The 22,934-nt window shown below is 39.2% G+C and overlaps 1 protein-coding gene across 1 annotated transcript in view; it reads right to left on the bottom strand.

Annotated features, from left to right (window-relative positions):
• Nucleotides 1-22,934, bottom strand: part of WDR64 (WD repeat domain 64) — an 87,619-nt gene that overhangs the window by 15,990 nt on the left and 48,695 nt on the right. The window contains exons 12-23 of the mRNA XM_067464456.1: nt 20,838-20,986; nt 18,184-18,307; nt 16,295-16,467; nt 15,353-15,532; nt 14,077-14,204; nt 11,892-11,984; nt 10,964-11,048; nt 10,147-10,189; nt 9,369-9,517; nt 6,244-6,349; nt 3,762-3,823; nt 2,017-2,126 (exon numbers count right to left, since the gene is read on the bottom strand). Coding sequence (XP_067320557.1) covers nt 2,017-2,126; nt 3,762-3,823; nt 6,244-6,349; nt 9,369-9,517; nt 10,147-10,189; nt 10,964-11,048; nt 11,892-11,984; nt 14,077-14,204; nt 15,353-15,532; nt 16,295-16,467; nt 18,184-18,307; nt 20,838-20,986 — 1,402 coding nt within the window. The remainder of the gene's footprint in view (nt 1-2,016; nt 2,127-3,761; nt 3,824-6,243; nt 6,350-9,368; nt 9,518-10,146; nt 10,190-10,963; nt 11,049-11,891; nt 11,985-14,076; nt 14,205-15,352; nt 15,533-16,294; nt 16,468-18,183; nt 18,308-20,837; nt 20,987-22,934) is intronic.

A 22,934-nucleotide genomic window follows, 5' to 3' on the forward strand; every position in this document is an offset into this window, starting at 1 on the left:
TCAGGATGGGTGCCCTGATGACTCGGCAGCTCGCTGTGAAGCCTTTGCTCAGTTCTTTGCAGACAAAGTCGCTTTGATCCGCTCTGGACTGGATACCATATTAACGGCAGTCTCTGAGGATGTAACACGAGCATCTGCTTGTCCAATTTTGATGGATTCATTTCAATTAGTTCAAACCGAGGATGTGGACAAGGTGCTTGGAGGAATGAGAGCTACCACATGCATCCTAGACCCCTGCCCATCCTGGCTTCTAAAGGAGGCCAGAGGGGGATTGGCTGAGTGGGTTAAGGTGGTGGTTAATGCCTCCCTTCGGGAAGGCATATTTCCAGCCAGCTTAAAGCAAGCTGTGATAAAACCGCTGTTGAAGAAACCATCACTGGACCCCACTCAATTCGTCAACTATCGGCCTGTTTCCAATCTCCCCTTTTTGGGCAAAGTCATGGAACGTGTGGTGGCCTCACAACTCCAGGCATTCTTGGTAGACACGGATTATCTGGATCCGGCACAGTCTGGCTTTAGGCCGGGGCATGGTACCGAGACAGCCTTGGTCGCCTTAGTGGATGATCTCCGTCGGGAGCTCGACAGGGGGAGTGTGTCCCTGTTGGTGCTACTCGACCTCTCAGCGGCCTTCGATACCGTCGACCACGGTATCCTTCTGGGACGCCTCGCGGGAATGGGTCTCGGAGGTACTGCTTTGCAGTGGCTCCGGTCATTCCTCGAGGGTCGGTCTCAGAAGGTGTTACTGGGGGACTCCTGTTCTACCCCACAACCTTTGTTTTGTGGGGTTCCTCAGGGTTCAATACTGTCCCCCATGTTGTTTAACATCTACATGAAGCCGCTGGGCGAGATCATCCGGAGTTTCGGGGTGCGGTGTCATCTGTACGCAGATGATGTCCAACTCTGTCACTCCTTCCCACCTGCTACTAAGGAGGCTGTCGAGGTCCTGAACCGGTGCTTGGCCGCTGTGACGGTCTGGATGGGGGAGAACAAATTGAAATTGAATCCAGACAAGACAGAGGTACTCCTGGTCAGTCGCAGGGCCGAACAGGGTATAGGGTTACAGCCTGTGTTAGACGGGGTCGCACTCCCCCTGAAGACACAGGTTCGCAGTTTGGGTGTGATCCTGGACTCATCGCCTGGATCCCCAGGTTTCGGCGGTGACCAGGGGAGCATTCGCACAGTTAAGACTCGTGCGCCAACTGCGACCGTACCTTGGGAAGTCTGACTTGGCCACGGTAGTCCACGCTCTGGTTACATCCCGCCTTGATTACTGCAACGCTCTCTACGTGGGGTTGCCTTTGAAGACGGCTCGGAAGCTCCAACTAGTCCAACGGGCGGCAGCCATGGTACTAACAGGAGCAGGGCGCAGGGAGCATACAACTCCTCTGCTGTACCAGCTCCACTGGCTGCCGATTAGCTACCGGGCCCAATTCAAAGTGCTGGCATTGGCCTTTAAAGCCCTAAACGGTTCTGGCCCAACATATCTATCCGAACGTATCTCGACCTATCAGCCCACCAGGACCCTAAGATCTTCGGGAGAGGCCCTTCTCTCCATCCCGCCTGCTTCACAGGTGCGGCTGGCGGGAACGAGAGACAGGGCCTTTTCTGTGGTGGCCCCGCGGCTTTGGAATGCCCTCCCTATAGAGATAAGATCAGCCTCCTCGCTGATAGTATTTCGGAAAAAACTCAAGACATGGATGTTTGAGCAAGCATTCGGCTAATCCGATGCGATGAAATCTCTGATCAAGGACTGGCAATCACAGACAACGAAATTGGATTATGATTTTAATTTAAGAGATGCATTGGTCTGTATTGGTGGCCCAATACTGTGTATTGTATATGTATGTGTTTTATATTTTTAATTGGAATATTGTTGTTTTTAAATGTTGTAAACCGCAATGAGTCGCCGTTTTAGGCTGAGATATTAGCGGTATACAAGTGTACTAAATAAATAAATAAATAAATAAATAAACAGATCCAATTCCAAGTCAATGCTTACAGCTAACAATGACTAACCTCACAGAACAGTCTACAGAAGCGGTCACCACCAGATTTCTTTCTTCATTGTAGAAGAGGTCAACTATTTTGGTGGAATGAGCTCGCCAGCAAATTTGTTGCTTTACACGCTGAGAAAATAGAGAGGGAAGAATCAGGCAAAGATATGTCATCAAGTTTTGGCATCTTACAGCTATTGAGAAACTCTGAAATCCAGGACTGACATCAAAGGTAGATGGTATGAATAAATGTACCAGGCTAAGCCTCATTTATGTATATAACTTAACCCAATACAAATAAAACAGCCAGTCAAAATAATGAAATAATTCCAGCAAGACTCTTGAAAATTGCACCGGAAATTTGAACTGAAGCACTGCACAGAAATACTTTAAATAAAACAAAGGCTGATATATTCATTTAGGGTAGAATTGGGTTTTGGTTTTTTGTAGAAACTCAGATTTGGGAACTGGCCAATGTAATATACAGTGCAAGCTCCTTATCCATATAGTTGATTTCCACCATTTTTGGCAGAGTATTAATTCCAAAAAATATTTCCTCCCAGAAGCTGTTATGGATTTTTTTAAAGTCCTGCACTGTGATTCTATGGTATGCTTCTGGTTCAAGTGTAGTGAAAATACTGGGGTTACTACTATCCGTAGTTCCAGGTATCTATGGAGTGCCTTGGATTGTCTCTCCCGGGGATACAGGGGCCCTACTGTAGTTCAAAAATGGACATTAAGTCTATTTTGCTCTTCTACATTTATCTTATGGTAGGCCTGTTGCACTCATCAATCAGATGTGAAATATCGAATAGAGCACTCACTGATGTAAAAAGTTTTATTAAATACGATGAACATAAGAAAAAGAAGCACGCCATTCCATTGTTTCTGGGGGTTCCAATATACAACAAATGACCTAGTAGCCCCAAAGTTCTCCAAGTAAATGAGTCCTTCCTTATTGTGGGCATGAAATTGGTACCGCAAAGTTGCAGCTTGTTAAACATGGCAATCCCTCTTCTCCCCCATGCTTCGAGAGTGGAGGAGAGGAGAATGAAAGTTGCAGTTAGTGTGAACTGCAAAGCTTGTGTTCAAGGTAAAATATTAAATCTAACCCTGCACTCTGTCTAATACTTAAGGTAACACTTTCAACTCCTTTGCAGGCTGATGTATGAGGATGCATGATATCTTTGAACAATATTGGCACTTGGTTATTGACTGGGCTGGTTATAGGGAATCATTGGCTTCATTGTGACCACAACTTCATTCTGCTACTAACATATATCTGGGCACAATTGAAAGTACTGATTACAATCCATAAAACTATATAGAATTTGGGCCAAGGGCACCTGAAGCACCATATTCTTTTTAGGAGTACACCTAGTTTTTTTAAAGTTGTTAGTTTGGCGCTTCCCTTGGTACCATCATCCTTTAGTGCATGCTTCATGGGAATGTGAGAGGGGCTATCTCACTGAACTATGAAACTCTACCAAAGGTGCCTAGCTACTTTTCATTCAATCCGTTCTTGGAATTTAAACTTCCCAACTCTGGTGGGAGATTTATCACAGGGATTTCTTGACAAGAGTTATTCAGGAAGAATATGCCTTCCTCTGAGATTGACAGAGAGTGACAGAGAGCCATCTAGTGGGTTTCCATAGCCAAGTGGAAATTTGAAGCCCTGTTCTATAGAGTCATATCCAAACCACTGTGCTGACTTCTAAATAGATGTTACATATTTTAAAATAATATACTGCCTTCTAGATTCCTCACCTTTTTGACATCTCGCGGATCTTCTAAAAACGAGCCCACATTCCATCGGATAACATGCCCCTCTGTAAGAGAAATGCTCAATGAAAACAGCAATCAAATTTTATGAAATGAAATCAAATCTTGTTGGTTGTTCTGACTAGAAAAGATTGATCCAATATACCAAATTTCATTCCCTAAATAAGCCTAGAATTTTAGATATTTCCTTGAAAAGTCTGATTTATACCTGGAGTGGACCCACATCTCCAAATATGTGGGCCACAATCCACCACTGTACATAATCATACATAAACCGGATAGCATAGCTGTCTATTTTATCATGCCTCAAGAAGATGTAATTTGCAGCACATTCCCTATGCAAGAATATTGGGCTAAAAGGAATAATGTGACATTTCACAAATGGCAATGTACTTATTTTCCCCTCTAGACCCATATTGCTACAATATAAGCTCTTAGCAGTAAGTGGATCTTTTCCACTTGAATAGAAAAATTTCCACTGCTTTCAAATGAGATAAACACCAGTATTCTCATTTAAAATAATCAAATGGAGAAAAACCTGTGTCCAAGGTACTAGTTAAGTTTGTGTTTACTGAAATTGTATTGATAGTACATTGAAAATTATACTCAGGGGAAATAAACATGGCTCCCAAAGTAGCAATACCATTTTAGTTCATTTCCAAGAAGTAGCATTTTATGTATTTTCCATTACGCACTGTGTTTTTCAGTTTTTTGAAATTATGATCACATCTAAATAGAATCATCAAGGGTTGCTGTGAGTTTTACGGGCTGTATGGGCATGACCATACAGCTCGGAAAACTCACGGAGACCCAGTGATTCCAGCCATGAAAGCCTTCAACAACACACAGAATCATCAAGTGTATTTTTTCTTAAACTTTCAATAGTGAAATATTGTCAAATGAATGAGAGATGAAAGTACACCCTCAGGGTTATGAAAGCATCAAAAATAATCACTGTCTCTACTCTACTGATGGAATTGATGAAATCCTTGGCCGTCTAAAAGAGAACATTTCAGCAGGCATACCTTGTCATGCCTTTTCTAGCCACCTATTAAAGATACAAGATCCCTGTACTATTATGTATTCAGTCCTATGTATCCTGTCTCATTCCCAACAGTAATTGTGCAGGCTGTCTGTGGACTTCTGGATATTGTGATCCAAAAAGTAACATTTGCTTTTCCAGGTTTAAACTGAAATGTTAAATTTTAAGAGGAAATTTCAGTAGGTACAATTCTTCATTCATCCTCTAATCATTTATTAAAAGTGCAGGAGTCTTGATCTTTTTGTATCCTATTCTATATTTGATCTTTCATCCCCAGCGGTAACTGTGCAGGATGCCTATTTATTTATTTATTTATTTATTTGCTTTATTTCTATACCGCATTTTTCAGCCCTTAACAGGTGACTCAATGCGGCTTCTGGGAGCTGTACTCAAAAAAAGAAATAATTTTCGAATCATATTCCAGAACTTTTGTCTTAAGGTAGCAATTAGATGCGTTTATGCTTGGAAAATGTACACCTAATTACTTCTTGAATAAAATTGGTGAAGATGCACAATATCAAGCTGGGACATTCTCTATCTTGTCTGAACTTTAATTAGCTTATTCATTTTCCTGATTTTAATCACAAAGGAGGGAGACATCGGATGTAGACCAAAGAGCTATACCATTGGCAAAAGCGGTAGCTCACTTTTCTTATAGGTAAACCTTTATAGTTAGCAGTCCTTGAACAGAGAGAACCTAGGAAATGGGTTACAAATCAATTAGACAAAGAAACAAACAATTACTTTTGTGGAAACTCACAATATGGACTACATACCCTATGTTCTCCAGAACCATGCTTCTTAGTCTATTTTTTACACTATTTATATTTCATGCCATCACAATCTTCAAACAACTTAGATATGATAGCCATGTATAAATATGTGAGAGGAAGCCACAGGGAGGAGGGAGCAAGCTTGTTTTCTGCTTCCTTGGAGACTAGGACGTGGAACAATGGCTTCAAACTACAAGAGAGGAGATTCCATCTGAACATTAGGAAGAACTTCCTGACTGTGAGAGCCGTTCAGCAGTGGAACTCTCTGCCCCGGAGTGTGGTGGAGGCTCCTTCTTTGGAAGCTTTTAAGCAGAGGCTGGATGGCCATTTGTCAGGGGTGATTTGAATGCAATATTCCTGCTTCTTGGCAGGGGGTTGGACTGGATGGCCCATGAGGTCTCTTCCAACTCTTTGATTCTATGATTCTAACACATAATCCATAAAATATCATGAAAAAAAATCCTCAATCTTATCATAAAAGTGAAACATTTCACCTGCATTTCTGCATCCTCTTTCTGAAGACTATTCGGTTGAAATCAAACATTCATCTGAACAGAAAACTACCTGATTGTGTTTTTAACATGCTCCCAATGTTGAATTTATTCAGCTGATCAATTGTCCCAAAAGCCTTGAAAGAGAAATGATTGCTTACCTTTATTTGCAGCAAAAAGCATTTTATAAGAGATGTCAGTGCACAGTGCTGTCAAAGGAATTGGAGGATTTTTTGTGAAAGGCAAAATTTCTCTCAGTAGATCTCCCTTTATAAAGAAAAAATAATTACACTTTCTATTAACAAAGAAGAATTTTCTGACATTTGATGCTTGGAAGGCTGCTTGAGTCACATTGATCTACTTCATTATGCCATGTTTTCAGCTACAATCTTGATTTTAACGCTTTCCAAATATCCGTTTGAACCTTGAGTTATAATGTAGTTTTCTCCAGATTTATTTAGAAATAATTGTCATTGAATTTAGTAGGGTTTACTCTGAGGCAAGCCTGCATACAATTCTACAAACATGCTGTAACATGATCCTTTAGTAGTTATAATGAATTGAATTTATAAGGCATGACAAGGAACCATGTGGTTCTGTTTTTGTAATCCCTGGGGCTTTTAAACCACACCAGATGTTTCTCTTTTTCTTGAAATGGGCTTCTGGCTACTTCTGGCTTTGTTTTGTTGGGTTGGTTCAACCCAGGCCCGTAGCCAGGATTTTGTTTCGGGGGGGGGGGGGCTAAATTTTTTTTCAGGGCGGGTTTCGGGGGGGGGGCTGAGTTTCGGGGGGAGGGGCGCTGAGTCTGAGTGAAAGAGGGTCTAGTCTAGCAAACCTTTTGTATCATTACCCCAATACCCCCATGCATATGGGATATATTGAGTATGGTGATCAGATCATGATATGAATAAACATAACAGTTTAAATAATGCACCAATAAGGTCTTTTCGCGAACCACCATGAAAATTTCGGGGGGGGGCTGAAGCCCCCCGAGGCCCCCCCCCCCCCCCCCCCGGCTACATGCCTGGTTCAACCTATGGCACAAATAGGATCCCAGGCTGCCACAGCGTTCCCATTCCATTCATGGATTTAATTCTGAATAAACCTAGATATGACTACTGCTTCTAATAGATATGAAAAGGATTTCACCATTTGTTAGATCTAATTATTTTCTGAGCTGAACAATTTTATTATTCCCATGTCTTTAAAACACATACTGTTTATAAACACAAAAGGTCCAACCATAAAATTATATCAAGATTAAGATAACGGCAATACAAATTGAGCCTCCCTTATATAGAAACCCCAAATATGAGGTCCTCCAAAATCTGAAACTTTATGCCACCTTCCATCTGTTTCCACTTTTGTGGTGGTTATTGAAACACTCCCACTCATTTGTTCTTAAGATGAAAATGAGCAGCTGGAGGACTTCCTGGAGAGAGGAGGGAGGCTAGAGAGAGAGACAAGTGACAATCTGTAAAATGGGGTGGGGGGGGGGGATTTCTGTCAGGCACTGTGCCAATTTCTTTCTAGCCTCATTTCTCATACACAATACAAGTAGGAAATGAGTGAGGCATTAAGCTGAAGGAGATGTGCGGATCTGTCCAATGGTGGGGAAGTGGGGATATCTAAGATATTGTATTATGTATAATGATAAATACACAGGTATTCCAAAATCCAAAAAAATTCTAAAATCCCAAAGACTTCTGGTCTCAGGAATTTCAAATAAGGGATATTCTCAACCTATATTGTAAATAAAACTGGAAGAGGTAGATAGAGAGAGATGATAGATAGATGGATGGATAGATAGATAGATAGATAGATCGATAGATCGATAAATAGATAGAATTACACAGTTCAGGGTATGGATATGCTGAGATTGGTACAGCTCCCAGAATGCTCCCATCAACAGCTACCATAAAATCCAAAAAGTTAGGGTTCTGGATATATAAACAGATTTCAAAGAGTGTTCTGCAGTCACTTTTAGCAAGTACAAAATATAAATGTGCAGTCTCCTTCAGCTTGCAGTACCCTCTCCAGGGACTTCGGTATTGATTGTTCCCAAGCCTGCTTCATGCCTTCATTTTTTTAAAGGAGAGGCTACAGAATGAATCTAGGATCTTTCACAAACAAAGAACACCACCACTTCATTGTGCTATAGCATGTTCCCAGATAGTTCAGTTATTTTAGGAACATAAGCAACACTTCTTAAACTGCATGACTTCTGCATTCTATCGAAAACTGGAATAAGGTTGCTGGGATCCTGGAGCAGTTCTAAAAGAATTTTTGTTCTAGGATCAGTACTAGCAAAATTAAGTGTATAAACAAATCATAAATACATTGTCGAAGGCTTTCATGGCTGGAATCATTGGGTTGTTGTGTGTTTTCAGAGCTGCATGGTCTTGTTCCTCACAACCTCTGAGGATGCCTGCCATAGATGCAGGTGAAATTTCAACCCAAATCATAAATAAAAAGCAAAGAATAATGAAGAGCAGCACAAAAATATTCATATCCTTTTGCAGCCATACCATTTCACTGAGTTTAATGGCTTGACCCTGTGCATTCTTACTCAAATGACATACAAAATATGCAATAGAAAGAGGGAGGGATTCAGAAAGAGACTGAAGAAGAAACAATGATTACTTCATCATCAGTTAGGGATTTTAACCAGTTAATCTGCTTGAACCATTAATAATCTGGCCCAAATTCAGAGTTCTGATCTAAACCTTTTATTCAGTCTGGGTCCCAGCTAAACTAAATATACATATTTTTCTAAGCAGTATTTAGAAAGTGCTTTCATAATGTAAACCCCCAATGCTAAAGTAGTGGTAAGGGTGATGTCGTAAACAGAGTCCTTGCATAGAAGTCAAGTCCAAATAAAGTCACTGAAATAGTCCAGGTCATGATGCCTGTGTATTTCCTTCAGTATCATAGGGACACTCCTGAATACAAGTGACTATCCACTGCATGAACTGAATGATGGACTAAAGAGGCATCTGATATGATACAGTATGGCTCTTTTCATATTCTTATTACCAACACCGATAAAGTCCTGTATCATCAAAGGTAATGGGATTTCTGAGCTATAATTTGCTTAAGAAAATGATTTTTTCTTTAACATTGTTAAAGAAGTAATTCTTTGTGTTTCTAGGAAAATGGAGAAAAAAAGAAAACACACAAAAATATACAGTAGAAGGATCTTCTCATTTATAAGTCCCTTGGTTGACAGCAGAATTGGAAGGCAGTTTAGTGATCATTCACTACCACAAGCCAGTCAAAAACTTACCATTATAGTCCAGAGGTAGATATAACCATCTTCATGAGCTGAGGCAAGTACAGGAATGTTCAAACGTTCCAATTTTTCAGCTCCAGTACTCAATAAACTGGGTGTTACTTCTTTGTTCTCCACAATAAGAGAAGATGGAAGTTTTGGTTCTGCAATAAAGCACAACTAACCAATAGTGTTTACACTTCTTTCTCTTTTGGGCCACGTCACACCACAGCATCCAGTTGAAAATATCTCCTTTCAGCCCAAAGCTGAAATGAAACTCCTACCTTACCCAGATGATCAACCATATCGGGATTCTATTGTCTAATCTAGTTCATGTTCATTTTGTTTCCAGAATTAGGTAGAAAGGATAGTGAAGAAAAGAATCACTGGATAATAAACATCAATGTACGTTCTATTTAATGTTTGAGTAATTCAACATTACCATCATTTTAAAGTCATGGTGAACATGAAAGAGTTGGATTTGGTAAGTATTTTTTGTGAGTAATATACTGTGTTTACACGAAGAAAATATGTTAGTTCTGGTTTCCCATATAGATTTTAACAATCTCTAAGCACCTTGATTCTCATTACCATAAAAACCAAACAAAGAATTGGGATTCTGATTTTTTTAATGTGCACCATTTCAAAGTTGTCTGATATTAATTTAAAGTTGATAATTTGACCCAACCACTCATTTTTTAGGATTTCTGATAAACATTTGCTTTTTAAAAAAAATGTGGTCTTCAAAACTATAGCCAATCATATAAATAGTTTATCATATTTCCGTTCATACCTGAAGAAGCAGCTATACCACCAGATTCGCTTTTATCACTTTCCTAAAAGCAAATAATATTTAGAAATTAGCTTGCTTACACTCAGGAGGAAAAATGGTTACACTGTTGAAGATTTTGAATGCATTTGTCATGACCAAAATGGTCAAATTAACTTTAGCTGTACAATAAACAAATACACAAAAACTTCAAAAAGAATGGAAACGGAATTTATAAAGAACCAGAGGAAGATGACCACAGCAGTATTTGTTGACTAAAAACAAGATCATTTTGTATTATTTATATACTTTACATTCAACCTGTTAGTACACCTTAATTAGAATAGAAATGTTTTCAAGCTTTGTTATTTAGATTACACACACACACACACACACACACACAGAGAGAGAGAGAGAGAGAGAGAGAGAGAGCTGTCAGAATGTATAACATATAGGAAGGCCTATCTCTTCCAGCAGGCCTACCCAGTCAGTTTTAACTATGAATTTTAAACTCACATCTAAGTGTTCTAAGGGGCAGATTGTACTGGAGAAGGTGATCTTCTAGTTAACCTGGACCCAAACTATGTGGGGCTTTAAAGGTCAAAACCAACACTTTGTACTTTGTTCAGAAACTAATTGGCAACTAGTGGAGTGACTTTAGTATGGATATTTTATGCTCACTCTTGGATGTTCCTGTAACTAGCCTGGCTGCCGTTATTTGAACCAACTGGAGTTTCTGAACTTGGTACATGGGTCAAGGAAGTGTGTGTCATCTAAATTGCCTGGATAGAATATTAATCTAGTGTAGATTGTTTGATGTTGGAAAGGAAAGGAAGCATACCAGCTTGACAATACTGCCTTCTCCTTCTTGAGTACGACTGTCATCGCTTTGAGGATCTGAACTGAGATTGGACTGACTAAGATCCCTGCATGGAAGACAAAATCCAGACAGCCCAAAGTATTAACAAATATGGGTTGAGCATTGCTTATTCAAAATCCCAGGATTTGAAGTGCTTTCCCCCAGATTTTAGAATAATTACATTTGTTAATATGTACATAAGGATATATTTTGGGGTCCCTCATCTTCTCCTCACTCCCTTCCTAAAGCTTCCAGTTGCCCTGGGTCAGCATCAGTGTGGGTAATGGCTGACATGTAAAATCTATGGGGTGGCATAGACATCCCGTGTCCCCAGAACACCTGAGCCTGGGAAACACAGGTTGGCAGTGGAAACAGTTGTAGCTGTTCCATTTTGGAACTAGTCCAACAGTTCTGACAGTCCTAAAGTTCAGACTTTCCTGAGACTTTGGATAATGTGGGACAAGCCTCTGTTAAGGGAGCCTTATCTCACGTTAGCCTGGATAATTTCTATACAGTCTTTGGCCATCGTGGAGCTGATCTGACTCTACACTGAGCCAATTGGTGAGTATAGCAGTGATCTTGCAGATGGGACCCATACATTAGGCTTGAAGGCAATTTTATGCAATAGTTTTAAATAATTTTGTGTACAATTTTGTGTACATAGAAATCTCAGAAAGCCATCTTGACAATTTTGGAATTCCAAATAATACTGAACCAATATGCCAGAAGCATACTTCAAATTTTGTAGGCTACATCATTTTTCAATATCTCTCCAATAACAGGGTGTTTTAATGTCAGAACGACAGCTTTCTTATAATATTTCAAATATAAAAATAAATCAGTAGTCCTGGTTGGAATTTACATCAGGTATAGGTTCAATAGATATTGTATAAGCACATAATTCACTTACCTATCAGACATGGTACGTCGATAAAGGAAGTGTAATTTATTGATTCCTCGTAATTCAGGTTCCTCTCCTTCAGTGATATTGCTAGTTTTGAATCTAGAAATAAAAAAGCAGTTTTATACACTTGCCTTAATTTACTTCAATCAGTGCATATGTCATGGACCAAGATAATCAATGATAAGAAGTTGTTCTTCATGATATATCATAAAGATGCTGATGATCATAAGTTCATGCAGCTTGTAAGTTCATGTAGATCTCACTAAAGGGCTGCAAGTTGTCATAGGATTAACTCATAGTAGAAGACTGCACCCATATTTTTGAAAACAAAAATGCAATTCATTGATTACATCTAAATGATGTAATGGTTTGCAACAATTCAGTTTTTCAATATTTCACAACATATTAAGTTCCTTATGTTGTAGCTCTTCGGTGAGCTCAATGTCACCCTACTCCATGCAAGTCCCTTTACCAACAGTGAAGTCTATGTCAACATACAACTGGTTTAATAAAAGAGAGTTTTAACATGGAATCCTTTTCCATTTTTACTTGCCTGCTAAAAGTGATTTCTATTGCAGAGGATTTGGACATATAGGGATAGACCCATTTGAAAATCATTTTTGAAAACCTGTTTAGAATGGTTCTGGCGAAAAGGCTTGGGAATGAATAATTTTTCCAAATGAATACAGACTTTATAACACTAATAGTACTTCAGGTTCTTAAAGACTGATCACTCATTTCCAAATGCTAGGAAGATTTGAAATATGATAGACATAATGGCTAGCTAGTATGTTATTCCCAGAGAGTATCACCAATGTTGTGCAGAGTGCTCTTGTTCAGAGCTCGAGTATGCTGTGTTGTCTTTCAGAAAGCTCTATTTCCTCTCTACTCTCCCCTAGTTTTTTTGTTCTCCCCTCACAACAGTTAGTTAATATTCCATGGTTGTTGAACATGATTGCTGAACACTTAGTTATATCCCACTGCTATTTATTTCTAAATGATTTTTGTTTTCTGCACACCTTGAAGTTCCTTCAAGCTTAGTGATACCTTCCTCATTTATGTGGGAGGTGCTGTTTCATGGCCTAACTGCTGGGATAGACAATCAACTTTCCTCTACCAAAAAGTGAAAATAAATTAAATGCTTTTAAAGAGGATGTTTCCTCGCTGAGCCCATTAGCCTACCTCTTGTGATTTGTACTTTTCCAACCAAAGAGTACATGCAATGAAGGAGAAAGTGATTATATCTGTTAATGTAGGAGAGAATCGAACTAAGCATTTGCAAGAGACTTCTAACTTGAATAAAATTAAAAGAAGAGTGGAAGAGAAATAATGGCATCACCCTCTCTTTGGAATTATTTGCATTTGAAGGAGAGGGCAATGAGGCAATACATACTGTATGTGTGTGTGTGTGTGTGTGTGTGTGTGTGCATGCTGTGGTGTATGTGTTCTGTGGAAAACCAGCTCAATATAAAATTAGATGGGGTACAGGTTTGGGAAAGTCGTGCCTTCTGCTTGAAGTGCAAAATCCTGAGATATCCCCTGGGGAATTATCTCTCTGAACTTCGGAACTAGGAAAGGCTGCCAAAGTGAAAGGCATTTCATGCTTCATGCTACAGCACCAGCTAAAGACTCTTGCCTGTTTCTCCTCCTGCTGTGGTAAAATGTATTGGCAGTTGAGCACTGAAAGAAATAGTTGGTATGACAGTAGGCAACTCATATTAATAGTTTCTAAATTTTGACATAAAGGCAAAAAAGGAGAATACATTGGTTTTGCTCAATGATATACTTGATGGTGGCCCAGATATTGGTGAGGAGCTCTTTAACCACCATCCCTCCCATACGGCAGGTGGAAAGAGCTCATTTTGTTTGAATCTCAGTTTATATACAGTTCTGAGAAGGTGAGATGTAAAAAGAACAGAATCTTGAAGTTAGAATCTCTGTTGATGATCACACTGGGAGAAGGAAGCTGAAGAGTCCTTTGTCTGGCACTCACTCCGCTTGCGAGAAAATTGGGGACAATGTTTAGTGAGGTGCTCTCAAGGACCAGATCTGCACCCTTGGTCTTGAAATGCTAATTCTGATCCCATTTTCCTTGGCAATAAGAGTCCAGTAGAACTGTATTAACAGATGGTGTTTTTTCTTGGAAGGAGGGAGAATGGGCTTCTGCCCATTTTTGTCGTTTCTTACTTACATGTGTCTGGCAGTGGCAGATTCAAAATCCCACATGATGATACTACCATTTGGACTTGCAGTAGCTAACAAATTATAACCTTCTACTCTTAGCAAATCAAAGCATTTGACTTCCGTCCCCTGAGGTATCTGAAAAGATATGTAAAAGAGGATCAAGAGTAATTCATGAAAAGGCAGTAGGTAAAATGTGTAGCTTCGAGGATTGCTGTACCAATCTTGTTAATTATCTAGTATATAATTACACAGTATATTACTACTATATAATTATTGATGTGAAAAGAACTCAATTCTGAAAAGTACAGTCTTCCCACAGACTCGATTTAAGATGCAAAAATTATCCTCCTTGGCTTTTTAAATTATTTCAAACACAGAACTGTATAATTATGATAGCTTTAAGCACTGATATAACCTATGAAGAAACAAGGATATAAGAAGATTAAACCAGAGTGAAATATTTGGTTCATTTAAAATGAATTTTTTAATTTATAAAAGCACCTGTCTACATATTATACCTGTTAGCAAGATCCTGGGAGGCAGAGATAACCTTTGGGGGATTGTCTAGACCTAATAAATATATTATTATATGTATCTTTTATCTTATCCCTCCGTAGCAGTTAATAGCCTCTAGATCAGTGGTTCTCAACCTATGATGCTTTGGCCTACAACTCCCCAGGTGTTTTGGCCTACAACTCCTAGAAATCAGCCAGTTTACCAGCTGTTAGGATTTCTGGGAGTTGAAGGCCAAAACATCTGGGGACCCACAGGTTGAGAACCACTGCTCTACATCTGGCATCCCCAAACTGTGGCCCTCCAGCTGTTTGGGCTTCTAACTCCCAGAAGCCCTAATGAGCTTGTTCAATGATCAGGAATTCTGGGAGTTGAAGGCCCAAACAGTTGGAGGGTCACAGTTTGAGGATGCCTGCTTTAGATGGTTGGAAGAGGAAGAGCAGAAACAGTGAATGGTTAAAACAACATGGAGTCTGCTGAAATCTTAAGGACTTAATGCATTTGTGATATCTTGAGCTTTCATGAAACATAGCCTCTATATCACCAGTGAAGAAGAGCAGCCAGAGACTCTACAAACCCCCTCCAAGTTTTCTTTCTCTTTCACTGGGGAACGTCTTAACATGTTTCCTCTTCAGGTGAGTGTTTTCGGAATCATTAGCTTTCAATTGGGAATCCACTGACAGATTCTAAGACACTTAATCAGAACTCAGAATTGACAAAGGTTCAAATTTGAGGATGTTTAAAACTTTGGAATTGGTATGGTTTCTCACCTCTGTATTTGATTTTTCAGGACCCTTATTAGGCAACAGTTCGATATCTGGGAAAAATCCATTAATTTTCTTGGGATTGGGACTCAATTTGAGGGAAATCAATGAATTGCCTTGTAGTGCAACTGAAACAGCATCAGGAAGATTCCAGGTAATAGAGAAGAAAGGCTCACCTTCATTAGCCTACAAAAGAAAGATTTGAAGAATAATTGTCCATCTATATATTTTACAATTAACTTGGTAGAATTTATTTTTTATGGAAGGAGCATCTCAGCTGTCCAACTGATTACTAATTCTAGACATTCATTCTGAGTTTACTGGACATCACATTCTTTACCATGTTCTATAAATATAGATACATAAAAGACTCCAAAGTTGTCGCTGCATCTTTCTGTTTTTTCACTTAAAGAAGTAAGGTTTTTATTTTTCTGAAAAGGGAGCGGTAGGCTAAATAAACTTGGGAACCTCTTGTGCAGATGTTGCATTGCGGCACTCTGCATTCCTCACCATTTCCAGCGCTGGTTAAAGCGTCTGGGAGACCTATCCTTTGCCCACCCTAACTTTAGCAGCATTGTGAACTGATAGATACATATTGGGAAGATTCTAGTTTTAATTTATGAAGAACAAGAGAAAAAGGTATAAACCTTTGACAAATGGATAATACAGTTGCTGACTGGTCATTAAAAGTGCAGACTGTAAGCAGACTTCTTTCATAGTTAATCTCATTACGTAAATACACTGGGATTTATTTGTAAATGAACATGCATAAAATTGTATTGTATATTTATGATATTGAGAATTCAGGTATAGAGCTAGATAAATAAAAATATTTTCATATCTTTACTGCTGGCAAGTCTAGCCTCCAGAAAAACTGATTTTCAAACTTGAAAATGGCATATTTAACACAAGCCAACATAGAGTTTTTAAAAAAACTGTTAACAAAACCTGAATAATTTTGATCAATCCGCTGTACTCCAAGGCCAGGATCACATGTCTACTCTCGCTAGCATTCAGGTAAACCATCTGCAACAGCCAATGTTCATTATCATTGATTTCCTTGCCTAGAGGCAAACCTTTAAGTTCCTGTCCACTTCCAAAATCCCATGTTTTGACAGTCCCTAAAACAAACAAAAAAGGGGGTGGAGTAAAGAGGGAGAGAGAGAGAGAAAGAAAAAGAAAAAGGGAAAGATAAATGGAAGAAAAAAGAAGGCAGCCATTTTCATGGTAATCACAACCATGCAAGTATTTCAGGTAAGATAATATTAGGAATGCTTTATGTATCAATGCCTTGGAATCATGCCTGGAATGGAAGCACAGGTTAATTTGTAATTTATTTGTCTTTTTAAATTGTAGACTGCCTTTACTATAAAGCCCTACTAAATGTTCTAAATGAAATCAACTTCAGAACCAATAAAAGTAACAATATCCAAGCATCACCCCAAAAGATACTAAAAATTAAGCAGAGATAGGGTGAGGCAAGTCTCAAAAAAGTTTTCTCCAGCAGTGCAAAGACAATAGCTGACCTGTGCAGCGATTAAGATTTAGATGGCAGTCTAGGAGAAAAAGCATTGAGCCACTTTTTTCACTACCAGTTCAATTTACCCCACGGGAGTGTTATTCATAATGTGTCTATGAGAAGTATTTCCATAATATGTCTTTTAAAATATGCCTAGCATAATAATAAATCCATAAATCAAATCAGAAATATTTAAAAATAACATCAGTGAAATACTGGGAGATTTGATTTGGTCTTATTGTCTCCCTGATCTTCTTCAGTCTGTCCATCAGGCACAAGAGAGTTTAGAATGTTTTCCCGATACTATCTCTGTGCAAGGATGTTGGAGCATGAATGTTTAATTGTGTGAAATAAAATTGAAGAAACCAGATAGTTTACCCACTTGTTTATTTTTCTGTGAAGGCCAAACCTGAGTTTTACATGGGTTACATTTGTGTGAAATCATGTTACACGAACATTATTCTGATATTACATCAGAGTTGATGTGATCAACCTAGCCTCCTAACTGATGTCCCTTGATTTCAGAAACCCACTTGCCAGTATAAGAAGAGACAATAGTGCTCAAGTTTACTAGCACTTCAACAACTCTTTGACATTATCAGAGAAATGTATCTGATATGACTATACCCTACATAATGCAGGTTCCATCATTATCCACTACCACCTCTTGTATTCATAGGAGCTGCAGTGGTGGCTCCTTGTGCTGGCTGAACTTGATGATCTGATGGTTGGTTGTTTGAATCCATGAGATGGGGTGAGCTCCCATCTGTCAGCCCCAGCTTCCTGTGCAGGGACATGAGAGAAGCCTCCCACAGGATGGTAACACATCCAGGCTTCCCCTGGGCAATGTCCTTGCAGATGGCCAAGTTTCTTACACCAGAAATTACTTGTCCCAGCAGATGAATGTAATGGTAGCCAAATTTACAAGCTTGCAATAATAAACAGAGTCAGTCTGTCTCTCAATTTGCTTCTGACACGATAAAAAAAATCCAGTGCTGACAATACTGTGAACCATTGGTTTTGGCACAGGTACTCTCCATGACAAAGCAGTGGGATACAGGATGAAACATGTTTAAACTGGTTTCACATAGGTGAAATCCGTTTTAAAATGTTGCATCCTGTATCCCACTAAAGTAGTTTTTGAGAGCAGCCAATAATCTTATACATACAAAATAGTCATCAGCTAGTCTTAACTGTAAAGTCACAATCTTGAAGGTAAATCTAATTATTTATTCATGCAGTTATTTGCAACATCACAATTCTTGTCACAAAAGTTAATTCTTACATTGTTACATACAAATTATATTTCATTATTTACCATCACATGCTCCTGTGGCAAGGTGAAACCCATTGTTATCAATTGCTGCACATGTAACTTCAACATTAGACCCATGAGCATCCTCAATCTGGTATATCAACTGCCCTGTTTCCAATTCCCATACCTAAAAATAAAGAACATTATATATTCAGATCAATCTATATCTATATCTAGCTGTTACTTTCAGTAAATACCCAAACTATTGAAGTAAAAGGGGAGACAATTAGATCCAAATAAAAAACAGTATTGAATTCTTAACCTTCCCTTTTGGTTTCTGTTCTGGAACGGCTGTTCCAGGGGCTCCAATTTTGTGCCACACTGAGTGTTTGTTCATTGTCCTAAGTTGCAGGGATTTTGCAGCAGGGTGGCTTCCTGTTATAATTTGCATTCATAGGACAAGCCACCTGTCAATAACAGTTAAGTTCCCTGGTCCCGCCCCTCTCTGGGTTTTTTTGGAGGGAAAGGGCCATTTTTCAGTTAGTCTCAAAAAGGAAGTCAATGCAGAGGATGTACACAAACGTCCTCCTGTGCAAAGGCTTCGTCTCTTAAGACTTCCCGGGGGAGAACAGTTTTAAGAGCCTCTACAGATTACCAAAAGGTTCCAGGGAAACGGCTTTACAGCCCTGAGGACTTCTGGAGGGAATAACAGCTCTGCTCATCTCCAGCTAAGTGATTACAGGCCTGTTGGCAAGTCTGCTAGGTTCTGAGACACAGTTCAGCCGGTAGTGGACTCAAGTCAGGTTTAGGTTCACAGCAGCCTGGGAGGAGCTAAAAAGGGGAATTTTCTTTTGAGCAAAGTTTTTGAAGATAGTGCCTGTTTCCTGTAAACAAGATTGCAAGAGCTAATAGTCTGTCAAGAAAGCTTACAATTTCTGTTTGTTCATTAATAAAGAACTGTTATATTTCTCAAGCCTGTTCTAAAGAATGCTTAATAAGGGGAATTTTCTCTAACGACTCCTTTTCGGGGGCCCTGGCTTCCCGCTGGACGCAAGCCTTACATCCTCTCTTAAAAGCACTTCATTCTGGCTCCAGAGGTGACAGAACAGTTTCACTCCCCCCCCCACAAGAACAGTGGTATTCACGCCCCCTTCCCCAAAGAAGAATGGCATATTTTGAATGTACAGTTTTTTCCCCAATAGAATTTGCTCTGAAATGAATTAACCATTTTACCAATCTATAGAGGAACGAAGGCGCCACAATAGTTTATAATGTTCATGATTGTTAGAGTGCATGCAACAGTTAGAGATCTTGATTTAAGAAGGAAACACATCAATGGATAGAAGAAAGAAACTATGTTTTATTGTAGGGACTCCATTCTATGATTGCAAAGGAATTTTCTTTCACAAAATTGGATAAAAATGTCAATGATTATGTTCATGGAATTGGGGAAGGGAAATTGAGATCTGAAACACAGAGATCAGTTGCGTGGTCCTGCAAAACCTTTTCAAGCAGTATGGAAGAAATATCTCATGTGATGACTTGCGACAACTAGCGAAAAAATTGCACACCCCTAGTATTAATACTAGGGTTCTTTTGAGGTCAAGTCAAAACCTGGCTTTTTATTAAAACCTTCATTCAGGTGGCACGCGTGTTATGAGTACACTATTAATAATTAGTTTAACTGGTTTTCAATTAATAATCTATTTTAATATTTTTAAATTATTATCATTTATTGTACACCGCCATGGGGTCTTCAGATATAGGGGGATACACACACACACACACTCAAATAATACATATAGTTATGCAAAATAAATTGACTGTGATTTGAAAGGCTACAAGGTATGTAGCAAATATGGAAAACACAGGAATGGCCATCAGACTGAAAAAAATCAACTTATATCCCCATACCAAAAAAGGGAAATGTTAAAGACTGCTCAAACTTTTGTACTGTGGTCCTTATTTCTCATGCTAGTAAGGTAATGCTCAAGATCCTGCAAGGAAGACTCCAGTAATACATGGAGCGAGAATTGCCAGATGTACAAGCTGGGTTTAGAAAAGGCAGAGGAACAAGAGACCAAATTGCCAATATCTGCTGGATAATGGAGAAAGTCAAAGAGTTTCAGAAAAACATCTGTTTCTGTTTTATTGACTATTCTAAAGCCTTTGACTGTGTGGATCATAATAAATTGTGGCAAGTTCTTGGTGGTATGGGCATACCAAATCACCTTGTTTCTCTCCTGAGGAATCTATAAGGATCAAGTAGCAACCGTAAGAACTGACCATGGAACAACAGACTGGTTCAAGATTGGGAAGGGTGTATGGCAGGGTTGTTTACTGTCCCCCAACCTATTCAACTTGTATGCAGAACACATCATGCGATGTGCAGGGCTTGACGAATGCAAGGCTGGGGTGAAAATTGCTGGAAGAAATATTAACCTTAGATATGCAGATGACACCACTTTGATGGCTGAAAGTGAGGAGGAGCTGAAGAGCCTTCTAATCACAGCTTAGAGAAGACAATTATGCTGGGGGGAAAGGAAGGAAAAAGGAAGAGGGGCCGACCAAGGGCAAGATGGATGGATTACATCCTTGAAGTGACTGGCTTGACTCTGAAGGAGCTGGGGGCGGTGACGGCCGACAGGGAGATCTGGCGTAGATGAGATCACGAAGAGTCGGAAAAGACTGAACAAATGAACAAGGTATGTACTCACCCTTACTACAGACTCAGAACAGATAGTAAGGACTTGGTGAAAAGCTTTGTTGTAAAGTAGTACATTGATGTTCCGTTCATGTGTCTGTGGGACCTGTTTGGTGTCTTGTATCATCCGGGTCAGAGGATAGACATCAATGACAGCCGACCCTGTGAATTGTAAAATATACACAGTTGTTTATAGTTTATTAACATGCACTCCATCAGCCATCCTGGAAAACATGCAACCAAATCATAACATTAAGTATAGATTGCTTTAAGACTAACACTGAATGTTGCTACAAAACAATGTATATCTCATCAATTTATATTAATAACAAAAGATTTGTTTTAGTGATGTGGATACAAAGTATTACTTTCTCTCTAAAATAAGCAGAGCTTGTTTGGAATGCTGAAGATCAAACTGAAATCCAAATGAGTATCTAAAGGCATTTCCTATTGAAGGATTTCAGAATTACTTGGCTGAGTTAATCCATTTAGGACTTATACATGGTGTAGTAGCTGCCGATTCGTATTACAACTAGCTGATCACAGGATAAACAACACTGGTATGACTGGCACACTGCGGAGCACTACTGTGTCCAACAAAACAGGTTATCTTTGTCTTATGCACTTATCTGAAGTACTAATCTCTTTTTTTAAAAAAATAACAAATTAAATATAGAATGTTAAAAGAGAAACTTAAACATTAATATTGTTTTTCTTACATTTTCAAGTAAGATTAACACATTCTTGCAACTAATATTATATTTTACATGCATATACTCTTTTTTCTCATATGTGTATGAGATCCATAATCGCAGATCAGGTAGAAGATAACATAGTACATGTTATAATTGTGAAGGCGGAAGAATCAGGGGTCTGGATAACAAGCCCTATGAGGAGCAGCTTAAAGAGCTGGGCATGTTTAGCCTGAAGAAGAGACGGCTGAGAGGAGACATGATAGCCATGTATAAATATGTGAGAGGAAGTCATAGGGAGGAGGGAGCAAGCATGTTTTCTGCTGCCCCGTAGACTAGGACGCGGAACAATGGCTTCAAACTACAAGAAAGGAGATTCCATCTGAACATTAGGAAGAACTTCCTGACTGTGAGAGCTGTTCAGCAGTGGAACTCTTGGCCCCGGAGTGTGGTGGAGGTTCCTTTGGAAGCTTTTAAACAGAGGCTGGATGGCCATCTGTCGGGGGGTGCTTTGAATGCAATTTTCCTGCTTCTTGGCAGGGGGTTGGACTGGATGGCCCATGAGGTCTCTTCCAACACTATGATTCTATGATTCTAAGACGGCTGCAACAGTTTCAGAAGACACCATCGTCATGTTAACCATGCCACTGGTTGGGACCCTCACTCTGTGAAAACTGTGTTGATCGGCTGTGCACCAACCTCCACACATTACAAAAACTCACACACAGGCATCTTCCAAGAAATTGGAAGGCCATCATACTTGGACAACGAGAGATCGCCTAAATATATATAAAAATAAATTATGTGTATGAATGCACACACACACACACATACATACATGCACCCATACATCTTTTGGACACCATCAAATAAATAAAATAGAAATACAGCAACACGCATGCCAGCAATTTGCCACTGAATACACCAATGAATCTCTGCCAAGTTGCAAGGCTGTGAGCTGTAGTTATTTCACATAAAATGTCGTGGGCACATTTGCTTGTCACAGTTGTCATGGTTTATGGTGCCTGTGTATTACACTTAAACCATAGATTGCGTCACAGATAACCAAATTATGGCTTATTTCCTCCATTTCTGGTTTGTTTAGCAATGATGATGATATTACCAGCCTCTCCTTGTGGCTTGTGGTGGGTTACAACATTACTATAAAATCACACAATCATCTAAAACATTCTATAAAATGCACATATTTCTACAAAATACATGTTGAAATACACAGAACTAAGATCATAAGACGCAAGTTTAAAATTTGTGATTTAAAGTGGCTGGGTAAGCCTGCCAGAAGAGATAGGTCTTCAAATGTGTTTTATAATGTGTTTCTGTTTTGTCCTGTGGTTTCTGATCTGCCACCAGAAATAGCAATATCCATCACAAGCCAGGTTTCAGTAATACACAACATA

The sequence above is a fragment of the Anolis sagrei genome, chromosome 1 (assembly GCF_037176765.1).
Source record: "Anolis sagrei isolate rAnoSag1 chromosome 1, rAnoSag1.mat, whole genome shotgun sequence".
NCBI classification, from domain to species: domain Eukaryota; kingdom Metazoa; phylum Chordata; class Lepidosauria; order Squamata; family Dactyloidae; genus Anolis; species Anolis sagrei.